This window comes from Onychostruthus taczanowskii, unplaced genomic scaffold, assembly GCF_017590055.1.
Source record: "Onychostruthus taczanowskii isolate IOZ18803 unplaced genomic scaffold, ASM1759005v1 scaffold1, whole genome shotgun sequence".
NCBI classification, from domain to species: Eukaryota; Metazoa; Chordata; class Aves; order Passeriformes; family Passeridae; genus Onychostruthus; species Onychostruthus taczanowskii.
The window spans coordinates 8483693-8498843 of NW_024496525.1; the positions used below are offsets into that span (position 1 = coordinate 8483693).

The following is a 15151-nucleotide window of genomic DNA, read 5'->3' on the forward strand; positions in this document are numbered from 1 at the left end:
GCCCGGGGGGTCCCGCGCTGCGCTCGCGCCCCGCACTCCCGCGCTGGCCCCGCTCGTGCCGCCGCGTGCGCCCGGCCACTGCCGCCCCACTGCGCAGGCGCCCAGACGCCGAGGATAGAGGGGCCGCGTTCCCCTCGAGCGTCCCCTGGCGGCGGGCGGGCGGAGCCGCGGGCTCAGCCAATCGCGTCTGCTCCTGCCAGCCCCGGGAGACACGTGACCACAAGAGCGCGAGCATCCGGGTTCGGTCCCCTGCGCGCGGGCACCGCCTCTCGCGGGGGCGGGGCCGAGTCACGTGACGGCGGCGGCGAGAGCCGGTCCGGGCCCCGGCGGTGACAGCGGCGACAGCCCGAGCCGGCCCCGCCGCAGCCATGTCGGCCAAGGACCGCATCGAGATCTTCCCCTCGCGGATGTGAGTGTCCGCCGGCACGGGTCGGGATAGCGCCGCGGGGGGAGCGCGGGGGCTCCGTGCCGTGCCCGAGGCGGAGGGAGCGGCGGCTCTCGGGGCGCTCGGGGCTCCTCATCGGGGCTCGGCGCTCGGAGTCCTTCCGCCGGTCGTGCTGCGCCGCCGAGCGGGGCTCCCCCGGGTCTGTGGCGGAGCCGCTGAGGGCCGCTGGCGCTAAATTTCGCATTCTGCTTCCAGGCTCCGCATCAGCTCCGTCCCTCCTCAGAGGGCCCTGGCAGGGCCCGGCACCGAGATGCCGGGTGTGATGTTTAAAATGTGATTACGCAAACCTTACTCAAAAAAGAACAATTTGTAGAATGCATGTGTAGGAAAATGGACAAACGGAACGGCAGCTTCCCTTAACTTTGCAACAGAGGACACTGCTTTGCGAGAGGTTGGCCGTAGAGCGTTACAAGAAGGAAGTAAAGTGCTCCCAGTGTAGTGGACAGTCAGGTCATTTTCCAGCTCCAGACAGCAAAGTATTTGTCATGAAATCAGATGTCTCCCGAGAAAGCTTAGAAAGCTGCCAACATTGGAACTAACACAAACAATTGAATAAAATTGCTGGTTTAATAACACTGTTCAGTTTCTCTTTGGAACCCTCCAGGACAGACAGACTTTGCTTTAAGGTGAAAGGCTGTTTTAAATCTTCTTGCATAAAAGTGGGTTGCCTGCACATAATCTTTATAATAAAAAGGATGCCTTGAAGGACAGAAAACCTCAAACATAAAATAATAATTATTCACTTTGTATGAGCTCAGGTAACAGTTTATATGGAAAGATTAATACATTACATGGTAAATGTTCTGTTTTGAAATTTAGTTTAGAAATAAACTATTGCATACACAGAAATGAATTACTGCATGCACTAAGTCATCTGGTCTCACTCCTGCTCTTTGGTAGTGCTGTTTTTCATTCAGTTTAGGTGTGCAAGGAGGGGGCACATCAACCACTTTTGAAAGGTGTCTGGTTCTGTGAGGTGATGTGTCACTGTGGCATGAGGGTGGTCATGTACAAAGGCCTAATATTTACAAGCCTGGTTTCCAACGAGGTGATAGACAATGATGTGGGTGCTGTTTCCAAAGGAATATAAGTTAGAATGGCAAAATAAAGATGACCTGTGTCTGCAACAATTAATTTTGTTGACTGACAGAAGTGGATTTCACAAGGTTTACCTTTTAGGTTGGTTTGGGGTTTTTTTTTTCTTGTTATAAAGTGGCTTGCTGCTGTGAGCCTCTTCTGTGCTGGATATCTTCAGTTCCCGAAGCTGCTCAGTTTCCTTGAGAGTAAACAAGACTTTGTTTATTGCACTCTCAGAGCGAGTGAGATCTTGCTGGAACAAGAAGGCCAGCCAGTCTCTGGCAGGTGGTGAACAGGGCAAACAAGTTAGTTCAAGGTGATGACAGACAGCTGCTTGTTGGGAGAGTAAAGTTGCCTTTTTACTCTCTGATTTTTTAAATCACAGACATTCATATTCATGGTTTTCAGTTCTACGTGTTTGGTAGATGTAAATGGAGCTGTTCTCATCACATGCCAGTTGATGTGGCCAGTAATGGATTCCACTGTGTAGATAGAATCTTAATTGTACTTATTTTTTCCAAGGTCAGAGAGGAAGTGTGTAAGAACTTAAGCGGTGTCCTTTGTGCACAGTGGCTGCATGTAGAAAAGTTCCTAATTTCATACAAGAAACCTATTAGTGTGCTACTGGATGTAGAGGTGAAAGCTACAGCTAACTCACTAATATCCCTTTAAAATTGTTGCTGCTTTTGCTTGTCTTTAACAGCTTGTAAATCTCCTATGCAGCATATGAAGCCAGAATGTACAACTGCTGCATCTTCTTGCTCTGTAAAATCAGACCATGGCATCAACTGTTACGACCACATGAAGAATTTGCTTTGTCTGACTTTGAGAAGATGACATGGCAGTAAAATAACTTAAAAGCAATACCAGTGTCACAGTGACAGTGGGTGTTTGGAGTAGTTTGATTTCTGGTACTTCTAAGTCATGAAGAAAAATGAAATCTCTTATTTCCTGTTATAGAAGCACTGAAAGATGTCTTGTCAATTTTCCATGAGCTTTGACTTCGCAGATAATAACCTTGTAGTTCTCACTGATGATGGAGATAACTATAAATTCCCCTTGATTTTAAATGGGAATCTAACATTCTGTCCTGAAGAGGCCATCTTGTTTTACTGCAATGGTGTTTCGTGGTTGTTTCATCATTTCGGTTATATGCATGTTAGACAACTTCACATAAGTTTTTTCCTAATCCCTTCAGAGGATGCAGGATGTTTCTTTCTTTATTCCTCTGCTTACCAGGGCTCAGACCATCATGAAGGCTCGTTTGAAAGGAGCCCAAACAGGTCGTAACCTCTTGAAGAAAAAATCTGATGCTTTGACACTTCGATTCAGGCAGATCCTTAAGAAAATTATTGAGGTAGGTAAATTAGAATTTTCCTTTGTTTGGCTCACTTTACTTGAAATCTGTCTGTTCTGTCTGTTGTGCATTCCTGTTCTGGTAACTTCATTAGATAGGCTGAAATATAGGACAGCTTTCTGGCTAACCTGTTTTTGTAAGGGAGGCTACTGAGAACACATGAGCAGAATTCTGGTTTTTTGTCTGCAGTGGTTCAGAAACTTGGAAGAGTTAATATTCTTCACCTCTTTCCAGACAGTCTTAGCCTCTGCTTTCTTTTGTGTCCCAAGTATTCCAAGTGTCATCTCTTCTATGTTACAGGGAATTTGCTCTGATGCTGCCAAATACTTTAGGATTGGTGTTAAAATGTTCTGTAGCCCCACTTTTATTGCTTTATCTGGCTTGAGGGATACTGCATATCTATAACATTTCTGCAGGACTAGGTACACTAGCAAGCAGAAGTTCTGTTCAGATGGGACTTGTTCCTTTAGGAAGAAGCAGAGTCCTGCTTCTTCCTGTGTAACATGGATGACAAATCTGAGGTAGTCGAGCCGACTATGTGTTGTTCTGTTCTGCCATATCAGATAGGTTTAGTTGTCCTGTTTTAGCTGCAGCTGCTGCAGTGTCCATGGTTAGCAGTGGTCCTCTGTTGCTACGCTGTAGACAAGCTCTTGTCACTCTGTCATTGCTTCCTGTACATTGACTAACACACAAAAGCTGGTGTTTCTCAATAGTTTTTAGCTACGAGGGCTACAAATCTGTAAAAACTGGGAAAAAAACAGAGTGGGAGGAGAGCACAGCTTCACAAAGCTGCAGATGTTTGTATGTTGAAAACCAACTTCAGCTGTCTCATAGTATTCCATACAATGTGAAATGAGTATTTTCCTACTGAGCCACTTTATTGTTGTTATTTGACCCCCATGTAATAGAATTTCATTATTAAGACAAATTTTTTGCTGTTTCTATGAGTTCTACAGTGTGAAACAGCTGAAATATTTCGTTTTTTTTGCCAGTCACCTGAGAATTACAATTTCCAGTTTGAGAGTAAGCTATGCACATAGGACTTTGTCACTCTCTTCAATTTCTTCTCTTTATGCTGCTAGTTATTTACCCTGGAAAAGGAGTAACAATGTGCCTTGTATTTGCTGCCTTTTTTTTTTTAACAGACTAAGATGCTGATGGGTGAGGTGATGAGAGAAGCTGCCTTTTCACTTGCTGAGGCGAAGTTCACAGCAGGAGATTTCAGGTGAGAATTGCTGGGCTTCCATGAGTATGTCCTACCTCTGGGAAAGAGCTATCAACAAATTATTAAAAAGATACATACTTAAAGGCACCTACAAAAAGATGACAGTGGATGGGATGAACTAAATTCTTTTATGTAAAGGCAGGAGAGAGAGAACTTGCATGATGAAAACATATACTCCACTGGAAGCTAAACAAAGTGGAAAGATTAACAGAATTTTGGTTTATGTCCTTGGTTTGAGAAGGTGTTGCTTTTTGCGGCTTGGAATCAAAAATATAGGGAAGCAATAATTTATATCAGAGTATTGGACAATTTGTTAATTTGGTCTTTCTTGTGAATTTGAAGGATAGATGTAATGTGTGTTCCTTTCTGCCAGTAAGTCACACAATGATTTTACCAGTTGTTCTTATCTCCTACCCCGCTGACCTTTGTCTCACTAGGGCTAGAGAGGGCTGTGTGCAAGAGGGGAAACAAATCCTTTTCTTTCAGCAGAATACTTTAATTGTATTTTAATAAATTACAGTTCCGTCTAGGGTGTTTGTGTAATTCATTCAGGTGTGCATGGGGAAGTGTTCAAGATTCAGCTGATGGTACTAACAAACTAATGTGGAAGAGCCAAGTGATCAGACACAGCAGTAATCTGTGTACTGCTGAAGAAGTCTTTTTGCCCTTTCATTTGGGTATAGTGCTGTTTCCTGTCCTAACTAGTCACATTGTTTAGCTATAAACAAGTCAGATTCCACCCTGTAGGTAAACTGGACTTCAGCAGAGGAGTTAGCTGTAGTGACCTGTTCTTGAAGTCCTTAAGTTACTTTGGAATGCTTCAAGATGAATTGTTGTACAAGTCCAAGTTTGTTAATATGGTAGTGGGTAAATAAACTCATTAATGGTCTGAAAAAAATACTTAGAAACTAAAATGAACAAAATGTTCATTGGCCTTGGTTTGCATTTAAATCCTTGAAATTCCTTTACTTTCATTGTGAAAGAAATCTTACAGGTTGATTAGACTCAATGTTACTAAAATAATTTGCCGGGTAACTAGCTAGTTTTTCAGTTACGCTTTGTAAACTTGGTCTGAGGCATTTTTAAAGTTACATTTCATAGACTCTGCATCTTTTCCAAACTTTGCTGGAAACCTGTTTCTTTCAAAGCTTCTGTGTTAGCTTTGAATACTGTGCAATGAATTGCAAGGAGAACTGAGCTGACAACACTTCCTAGGTCCTTGCAGCTCTCTGATAACTAATTCATCTTTTATATAATGATTAGTTAATGAACCACTTCAACTTTCCTGATTAGGATTTTTGTTTTCTTCCTTTCAGTACCACTGTGATCCAAAATGTGAACAAAGCGCAAGTCAAGATCAGAGCTAAAAAAGACAATGTAGCAGGTGACTCCTTTCCAGGCCATGAGTGCTTCAGCTCATAAGGGAAGTGTGGGAGGAGACTTGGAAATAGGCAGGAATGTGACCAAACACTGTCTCCCTTTTTTCTTACTTATCTATCTGTATGAACACTTATAATTTGTTGCTTTTTTTTCACATACAGCTTATTAATTTTATATTTGGTTACTTACCTTTCATAAAAGAAAATGAATGTGTGTAAACTGCAGTCCAATTTCTGAGTTTTTGGACAAAGTATAAGTTCCATAGAGCTTTACTGGAAAACAGATTAGGAGTTAAGCCCCAACGTTAAATAAATTTCCAGCAATTGTCTATCCACAAAATTGTCTATGAAGAAAGCAAGACAGATAAATCAGGATTGAATGATTAAAATACTCCTTAAGCAAAGGGAATATATTACTAAACATAATAAAATGGAAAAAAACAGAATACTTCCCTGAATTATTCATGGGTCCTGATCTCTGCAAACTCAACATAATTCTGAAGTTCCATATTATATGTCAGAACCAGCATGACTTAATCATTCCAAGCTGTGTAGGAATATTTTGTAAACAAAGCTTCTGCCATTACATAATCAGAAGCAAATGGGGTAAAAGTGAGCTGTACTTCATAAATCTGTAACCCTTTATGTCCCTTACATGCATTTTTCTTCACTCTTGTCAGGTGTAACCTTGCCAGTTTTTGAGCATTACCAGGAAGGAGGGGACAGTAAGTACAACCCTGTCTTTATGTACTTATAGCTATTCCATGCTCACACAGAAATATTGTCATGTCTTAATGGTAAGTCAGTTTACATCACAGGCCTAGGGTTACTTACTTCCTTTGATGTTTCGCCTGCTCCTGTGACATGGAGGGATTATTAGGAACTTCTGATAGATTCTACTTTGCAAAACCAGTGAGTGTTTCAGGTGAGGAGAAGACTTGTATTTCCATAGTTTGAGACTTCTAAGTGTTACTAGAGACACGCACAACATAAACCACTATGAAGACAATTTGTTCATGGGCAAAGGCTTTAGCTTCTCACTTGATAAGCTCTTTATATCCCTATAGTGTGTAAAGTATAATTTTTATCTAGTAAGGAAACACTATAATATCAATAGTAACAATGTGGGGTTTTTTTTCAGGCTATGAGCTGACTGGCTTGGCCAGAGGTGGAGAACAGCTGGCTAAGCTGAAGAGGAACTATGCCAAAGCTGTGGAGCTGCTTGTGGAACTGGCCTCGTTACAGGTTCGTGAGAGTTAGAAAAGAGCAGGATCGTTGGTTTGTCCCTTTTCTAAAACGAAAGTATCTCTCAGTAGCTGTAGCTTAATCTAGTCCCAGTGCTGTACAAAGATGCAAACCTTTTTTAGCCATATTGTTGCTTCAGAGAGATCCTTATTCTTTAATACTCCGAAGAAACTCTTTGGGAGAGTTGGTATTTGTAACTGCTAATGTGCAGCATTCAGTGTGCTAGTGACATTAGTAGAAAACATTCTGCTTCTATCAAGGACATAGTTTGTAAAGGTACATTATAGACTTGGCTTTCAAGTGCTCTTTGGTTTTATGTACAGAATTGATGGAAATGTTAAATTGGTCTTGTTATGTATTAACTATTTAATCCCATTCTATCAGACATCCTTTATTACTTTGGATGAAGCCATTAAAATAACAAACAGACGTGTGAATGCAATTGAACATGGTGAGTATTTTTCCATTTGGGATGCATAACATTTTTCTGTCTCTATGCAAGATGAGGAACAGGGTCAAGGAAGCCATTCTTTCTTGTTAGCATTTCTCACCAGTTCAAGAATGCTTTCTAAAAAGCATTACAATTACACATATTGCAAGAAAGAAAAAAATTAAAAGCCCAGGGGGATGGACTGGAGGACACAGAGATAAATTAATAGGCAAACATGAGAAAGTAATCAGGAAATTGTATTAAGAACCTACAGGACCAAAGTTTTACAAACATTCTGCAGTCCCTGCTAGTGACTTCAACTTAACTGGTGAAGCCTGTTGGCTAGAAGCAAAAGATAGGATGTTTCTATGTGTTAAAATGTTCCAATAGCTAGCATAATAAACTTCAAACAACTAAAATATATTTAACTTTAAATCACTCTAATGAACTTTAAAACTGTAATGGTGGTGCCCAGTGGAGAGGCTGGTGACATCCTTGTTTTGGATGCAACAGTCCTTATGTCAATAACCTGGTATTTTTCTTTGACCTGAATTCTTTGTTCTTCATATTCTTGTTTGTAAATTTGTTTCTTGCCACTTCTTAAGTACTGCTGCAATCCTAACATTGGCTGTGATTCCTTTTGCTGCACTGTCCAGAGTGCTTTGACTGTTTCAAGTTGCTTTCTGAGTTTTGATGTCCTGGAGTTAATAATTTTTGCATGTACACAGTAGTGTATTTCAGTCCATGTTTTCAAATCATCCTTTTCAGCAGTTTTTCATAGCTTGGTTTCTTTGGACATACAGGCCTTAACTGCAGCTTATCAGTGAGAATATGACTTAGAAAAGGTTTCCTCTGCAGCTTTCCAAATAATTTTGGTAGTGCTGGTACAGGTTTCTTCTTTCAACAAATGATTCTGACACAGAGCTTGTGCAGTTTGGTGTTAAAACACACAGAGCTTGTGCAGTTTGCTGTTAAAACTGTTTAGTGTCTTGTCTTTTGTTTTGTGATTGTGTTGTATTTGAATATTTCTTTTCATGATGGCCTTTTTAAACTGATAATTCTGAGTCAAGGTGCTATACTGAAGTTTCTGAAACAATGTGATGGAAGAACATAGTTTTAATTCAAGTTTATTTGCCTGCTTGTCAGGACTTTTTTATATTTTGTATACTTGTCCAGCAGTAAATAATATGATCTTCCATGAAAGACATAGATTTCCCCCAGCCAAAAGAATTACTAGATTGACTTCAAACAACATCTGTGCAATACATTAGACACCTTCCTGGCTAATATAACAGCAGTTCCAACTTCCTTATATTTTTTTAGTGATTATTCCCAGGATCGAGCGTACTCTCTCTTATATCATCACAGAACTGGATGAACGAGAACGAGAGGAATTCTACAGGTAAAAGACTAGTCAAAAGACTAGACTGGTCTCTTCCTAACATAGACCATTCCTCAGAAGAGTTATGAGAACTGTTCACCAAATCTAGAAGCAAACATTGTTAAACATGACCTCATTCTTACTGCACATATAGTTTCCAGAGCTAGGCACTCACCAATTACTTGTCTGAAAGTTATAAATGAATCCCTTCCATTAATTTGTACATAGCTGTCATTGTTCTTCCAGAGGGAATGATGTGATACAGTACCCTGAGGTGTTCTGCTTTAACAACACCTTTGCCAGCACAGTCAATGATCTGGGCCACCTGAAACAAAAATGTCAAACCTGAAATGAATGAAAGAGGAATGAACTTGATTAAATACAAGCAGAACAGTATAATGCAGTATTTAGGGTCAAGAATGTAGTTTGTAGCTTTATCAAGTCCAAGCTGTATGGCATAGCTACTAACCTGTTGTATGAAAACATATTTGCTTCACAGATAAAGCTGCATTTCTCTTCACAGGCTTAAAAAGATCCAGGAAAAGAAAAAAGTCTTGAAAGAAAAGTCTGATCAAGAACGGGAGCTGCGGAGGGCAGCTGGTGAGGAAAGTGAGCCAGCCAATCTCTTAGCAGAAGAGAAGGATGAAGACCTTCTCTTTGAGTAACCCTGCACAGCTGCTGTACATGGAGCAGGGGACCCAAAATACAGAATGTCCAGTTGCAATATAATTCAAGACATGTTGCCTCCAAGATACTTATGTGGCTTCTCATTTGGTGTCCAAGTCTTGAGTTGAATGGATTGTGGATTTCTCCTGGGAGATTAGAAATCTGGGAACTTGACTACAGCATAGGAGGGAAGGCAGAAATGGGTGAGATGCTTTACTATAAGGAAAGACTTCTAGTCCATGTTCAGCCTGTTTCTTCACTTAGTAGGAATGACTGTTCATAGGTGTATTTTTTTTTTTTTGAAGGATGGCTCTGGATTTGCCTAATCAGATTGGTCTAATTGCTCCCCTTCTTAGTACAAGCAGAGAAAAATGTTACTTAGGGAGGAAGCTGCATGTGATGTTCTTTGCTGCTGAACCAGTAATATTCAAGTTGCTTAGAGCCAGTATTGGCACAGCTGAAGTCAAATCCCTGTAAAGGAAACTCTAGTTTTCTAACCTGTTGATGAAATCCACAGTCTTCTGTGATATATTTTTGTTGCACGATTGTTACCATTGGCCTAATCTACAGTTTTAATTAGAGGTTCTGCCAACTTGTGTACTGTCTGTGCTAGAAACAAGTGTAAATTTTAACTGTTAAAATACCTGGTGTCTGGCTCGAGTTGCTAGAAGATCAGTCTGAAAAGCTTGTTGTGTTGATTTCAAAATAAAATCTCTGCTTCACCCTTTACCCCTGACGTGGAAACCACACAGAATACATCTCTTATAGCCTGTGCCCACATCTACTTAATCTTTACTGCTTTAAGTAACTATGGAGAAGTGGCTCCCTCTTGCCAAAAGCACACAGGAAAAAAAAACTAGCTACATGTTGCTGCAATTCTTCATTGCTTCAGTAGGCTGGTAAGCAAAGCAGGGTTGAATGCACAGCAGTCCATCCTTCCTGTGGTTCTCATGTCCAAGGCTGATGAGTGGAGTCCAGGAGGGTGGCTGATCAGCAGGCTGTCACTAAACCCTGCTCACTTTGAAGAGCTGTTTTCTTAAAGACAGAAGCACAGAATCATTTAGGTTGTGAAAGACCTCGAAGATCAATCACCACCTTGTCAGTCCACAGCCATGTCCAGTCATTCCTTGAACACATTGTTGTGTTCTTTTTCTTGAAGTCACTGGTTTGCAATCAGCAAACTGAACACATGCCCCAGAACTAATGCTAGGTCATAGTTTCCAGTACTACAAATCTAGTCTATTCAAGGTAAGCATCTTGTTGTAAACATGATGCAGCACTTAACTGCAGATACAGGGTAACTGCAAGGAATAAATTTCTATTAACACCTTTAAAAAAATCATTTTAGAAGTGTATGAATAATAAGGCCATTTCTTTTCTCTCGTGTAGCTGCAGACAGCACACCTGAATGGTAGGCCCATAGTCTGTAATAAGATACAGATCCAGCATGAAAGAGAGACACTGGAGCTCTGCAGACCTGTTGCCTCTGCCACAAGATGGATGGTGTCAGAAGGTGCACAGAACATCCTGCAGGGCACTGGCAGGTCACACCATGTTCACATATTCACCAAAGTGGCAGAAAGAAGACTCCCAAGATCCACTACAAGAAGTAAAATTGTACAGTGATTTATTTTAAATCTAGAAATATTTTACATTTTTACATTAGTGTGCAGTTCATGATGTCTCAAAATACAGAGTGCAGATATAAGTATAAAAGTAAAATGTGGGGCCAACCACAGGTCTCAGTAAAGTTACCTTAATTATTTAAGGCATGGAACCCCCCATCTAATATTTTAAAAAGTCACATTTAATTACATTCAAAAATTTTTTTATGCAATTAATCTAACATTTATTTTTAATTAAATCTGGACTGGTGAAAATGCAGATACCCTCATTTCAATCTGATACAGCTCACAGCAAATCCTGGGATAAGGTTGAAGAGTTCTCCCAGTGATGTCTATGTATTTTATTCTTGAGGGAACTAGCACATTTAATTCTTCATTAAACAAGACAAAATGATTTCTTACACAAGGTAGTTCCAGGTCCAAGCTGGCAGCAGATGGACAGCTACATACATATTTCAGTGCTGTTCAAGCTCTTCCTTTCAGCAGGAGACAAAGCTAACACTGGTTAAAAGCTATCATAGCACCTCTCTATGGATGTCAGTGAGTTCTTGTGTGCCTTGGGAATTAGGAGAGTAGAGCTCAACTTCAAGCAATATGCTTTAAGTCTACATTCAAAAGCTCATTTGTATAAAAACAGATTCTGTACAGCATTTCAGAAAAACTGGGTAGACAAACATGAATGAAATAACATTAATGGCATGATTTGCTGAGACTGATGCTGCCTATAAACACTGAATACCTAAGGGGGATCAGCAACCACCTTGAGCTGATTGTGACTGGCAGAATTTGGACAGCACCTACCCAGCTGAGCTAGGTTAACCTCACTCAACATGTTTTACTGCTTTCCACCTTCTTGTCCAGAAACATTCAATACCCAAAAGCCTAATACATTTACAATCAACTTTCTTTAAAAAAGGTAGAATCAATACAGTTTTTTTCCAATATACCTGAACACTGTTGTTGTCATAAGCTATGGATGAAACTGAGAACACACCTGCAATGTGTGTTCTCAATTTTGAATATCCAGCCCTTAGGCCAACAGTAGCAGAGTATTATTTCTAACAGTGACTTGAACTAAGATATTCAAATTTCCATCCCATTTTCTTTCTGAAGCATCATTACTTACCCCCACTAATTGCTTAACTGCTTTTTAGCCCTAAATATTAATTAAACCAGCAAATAATTTTGCTTTCTAGCAAGACAGATATGCACTCTATACTTCAATTTTTCAACACAAAAAGGTACTGCTTACTAGTTCAGTACCTAGGACAGTTATCTGACAATTTCTTTATATCTGCTCTATACTTTGAGCTCTTTAGCTATGAGTGTGAATTTGTTCACTAACATTTTAAGAAAGAATATATGCAAGACGGAATGGAAAACAGTAACTGCTTTTTTATCCTTCAGCATTAGACAGGAGTGAACTACACATTGACATAGCTCCAGTGTTTTACCTGTAGGAACAAAGAAACACTATGGCTAAAAGAGATATTCACAGTTAAAGTTCTTTGTGCTACCCAAACCAGCCAAGGTACTACTATTCATTTAGTGTCAGCAACAACAGCCCCACTGCAGATGCACAACCACAGTAGTTAAACCTTCACAGCCAGAATCATTTGAGGATGCAGACATGTTCCCACCTGTTTTGCAGAATGCATTAAGATACAGGCCTTATCTTCTGTTCCCTTGTTTCAAGTTTTTTGTTCTAACCATTAAAAATATTCCCCTTTCTTGTGACTTCTCAGTCAATTACCAGTGTTTTACACATATTTTCACTGCAGCACTGAGCAAATGCAGGACAGTAAGTTGGCTAGTGAATTACAATACTCATAACACAGTAGCTACATTCAGCTATTTTAATTCCAGTTAGTTGTCCATTAGCCCAACAGCCACAACATGAACCATTTGTAGAGATCAGAAAACCCCACTGTCTTCCAATGTTCAGCACATCAGTCTGTATTAGTCAGTATTCTGTTACAAAACATGAGAATTTTAGTTGATTTTCAAGCAGCATGTCTTATAACTATATATTTTCACAAAAATATAACCTCTGCCTTTCTATCTCTACAAGTCTGTGAAAAACAGCGGCTCCAATCAGTCGGTATGTTTTAAAGAAAATACTGTAAAAATATCACATCTAAAAGTTCAATGTAATAGTCATATTTGATTGGACCTAAAATTACTGTGCAGTCAAATCTGATTTTAAAAGTCTGACTAAAAAGACACAAGGATTGAATTATTTACATTATACACATTTTTCAATACAGTGCTGTTAGAAAGTGGAATGTTTGAGAATTAAAATATTAACTCAAGCCTCACAGGGCAGCTCCAGACCAGAGCAGCATCTTCGCTCTGTGTATTTTTTGAACAGGAGAGGTTTCTCATTGACATTTTTCATGTGTAATTATTCCTCTGCTCAGTGATGGGTAGAATTATGCTCCTGAACTAGCATCATGTCCCACAATATCATTAAGTTAAGTGTTAAATAACATTCATATTTATAACTATGTGACAGCATGGACTATATATATATATATACACACAAACAAACTTAAAATCTTTGTCCTAAGGGTGATTCTAAGTTAAAAAAGTGGACTTATGTATAAAAGTAGTTGCTAGAAAAAAAATCTATCTAAAGCTTTAGAATTTAGTATTGACATGGTCTCCTTTTCTAGACCACAGAGAAAGAAAACCTGGACAATCTTTAGATCAGTTAAATTGGCTCACAAGCTGATCAGCGTATTTTTCAGTAATACGCAATTTCACTGGCAAAGGATGCTGCCACTGAGGTCTAGAGCTCACATGCATTTGTACTAGAATTGGGCAGACCTACACATGATCTGCTTGGAAAGGTAACTAGATTGAAGTCCATTTGTCCCTAGGAACTGCTCTCATCGTAGCCAGGTGGAGGGCACCCACTGGGGTTCTGTGTCGAGCTTATTTATTAACCGAAGTAACTCTTGATATGCCTTATCAAGATCAGAATTCACAATTGCTGTATCAAAGTAGTGGCCATTGTTCTGTTCCATCTCCCTTGTCTTCTCTATGATTTCTCTCAGCTCTTCTGGCTGCAATCAGAAACAGAGAGTTAGTGTAGGTGTGTAAATCTCTTCCCCACAGTAACAGCAGGGAAAGGGAACAACTCAATTTCTTTACACAAACACTCCTGGTGTTGCTATTGGCTTTTGAAAAGTTTACAGGAACACTCAGCCATGATCCATATTTGAAAGCTAAGGGCGTTCAAGACAATCCTGACTGACTGGCTGAGTGGCAAAGAGTAAATACCGCCCAGGCTGAAGAAAATGAGGAAGATCTAGCACTGCTCGTTGCACAACACTGATCTCACTGAAGCAGACTGGACCCGTGCAGAACAAGGCAGCATTCTGCTGGCAATACCAACACCTCACAGCCAAAGGAGACAGCTGTCACTGGTGACACTGTTCAATACACAGCAGTGACAGCCACACACAGTGAGAGCCACACATTTAGTTTGACCAAATCACGATAACATCAGGTGAACAACATTGCAGAAATGCGAAAAACACCATTTGGGAGCTAGAAGGGCTTATGTTAAAAGCAAGAATATTGCAGTGTAGATAAATGACACAAAGGCAGAAGTAGAAATGTTTTGATTTCAGAATTTTTCTTACACTTAGATTCTAAAAGTGTGTTTATTTTTCTCAACTTATTTTTGTATTGTATGAAGAAATATTCAGGTATAATTTTTGAGTTAGTATTCTAGGGAGGATATTTCAAAAGGAACTTCAGGCCTTTGGAATTTTTTTCTTAGTCATTACACAGTCTTGATAAAATCAGAGCAACATTAGGGCATACATGCAAGAAATACCCTTTTCTTTATCAGGGAAGGGGTTTAACTCGGTAGCATGTACCCAATTGAAATAAATACAACTCCAATGCAATTAATCAGAAAGAAAATAGGCACAGTGTACCAAGAAATGCATTCCTTTTTATTGCAAATGGATTCCTTGACTACTGCAATAAAAATCCAGAACATACATAAAATGCAATGTTTACATTAAAAAAAGTTTCCTTCATGGCATAAACATGAAGAAGGAAACACCCATTTAAAGACTATGATTATAATTGACTCAGGGGCAGGGGGAGGAAAGGGAAAAAAAGGAAATTTCCTCTGTTTCAACACTTGGACTTTATTGGACTTTTAAATCTTGCACACAAGTAATAAATCACAGCCATAGAACACAGTGAGTTATGATTCCTGAGCAACAGATGTGTCAGGGATAACTGTGAATTATGTTGGGAAGATTGTTTCCCCTTAGTATGAACTGCATTGTGCTCAATT

General features: G+C 39.9%; 2 protein-coding genes across 2 annotated transcripts in view; one reads left to right on the forward strand and one right to left on the reverse strand.

Moving 5' to 3' along the window:
• The first annotated feature begins 255 nt into the window (after positions 1-255).
• ATP6V1D (ATPase H+ transporting V1 subunit D) lies at positions 256-9934 on the forward strand. The gene is made up of 9 exons (XM_041420618.1): positions 256-409; positions 2762-2879; positions 4025-4104; positions 5421-5488; positions 6164-6208; positions 6625-6728; positions 7113-7179; positions 8482-8560; positions 9063-9934. The coding sequence occupies exons 1-9, from the start codon at positions 369-371 to the stop codon at positions 9202-9204; spliced, it is 744 nt and encodes a 247-aa protein (XP_041276552.1). The 5' UTR covers positions 256-368; the 3' UTR covers positions 9205-9934.
• A 40-nt stretch (positions 9935-9974) lies between these two features.
• Positions 9975-15151, reverse strand: part of PALS1 (protein associated with LIN7 1, MAGUK family member) — a 29660-nt gene continuing 24483 nt past the window's right edge. The window contains exon 13 of the mRNA XM_041420487.1: positions 9975-13898. Within this exon, the coding sequence (XP_041276421.1) occupies positions 13722-13898 (177 nt within the window). The 3' untranslated portion in view covers positions 9975-13721. The remainder of the gene's footprint in view (positions 13899-15151) is intronic.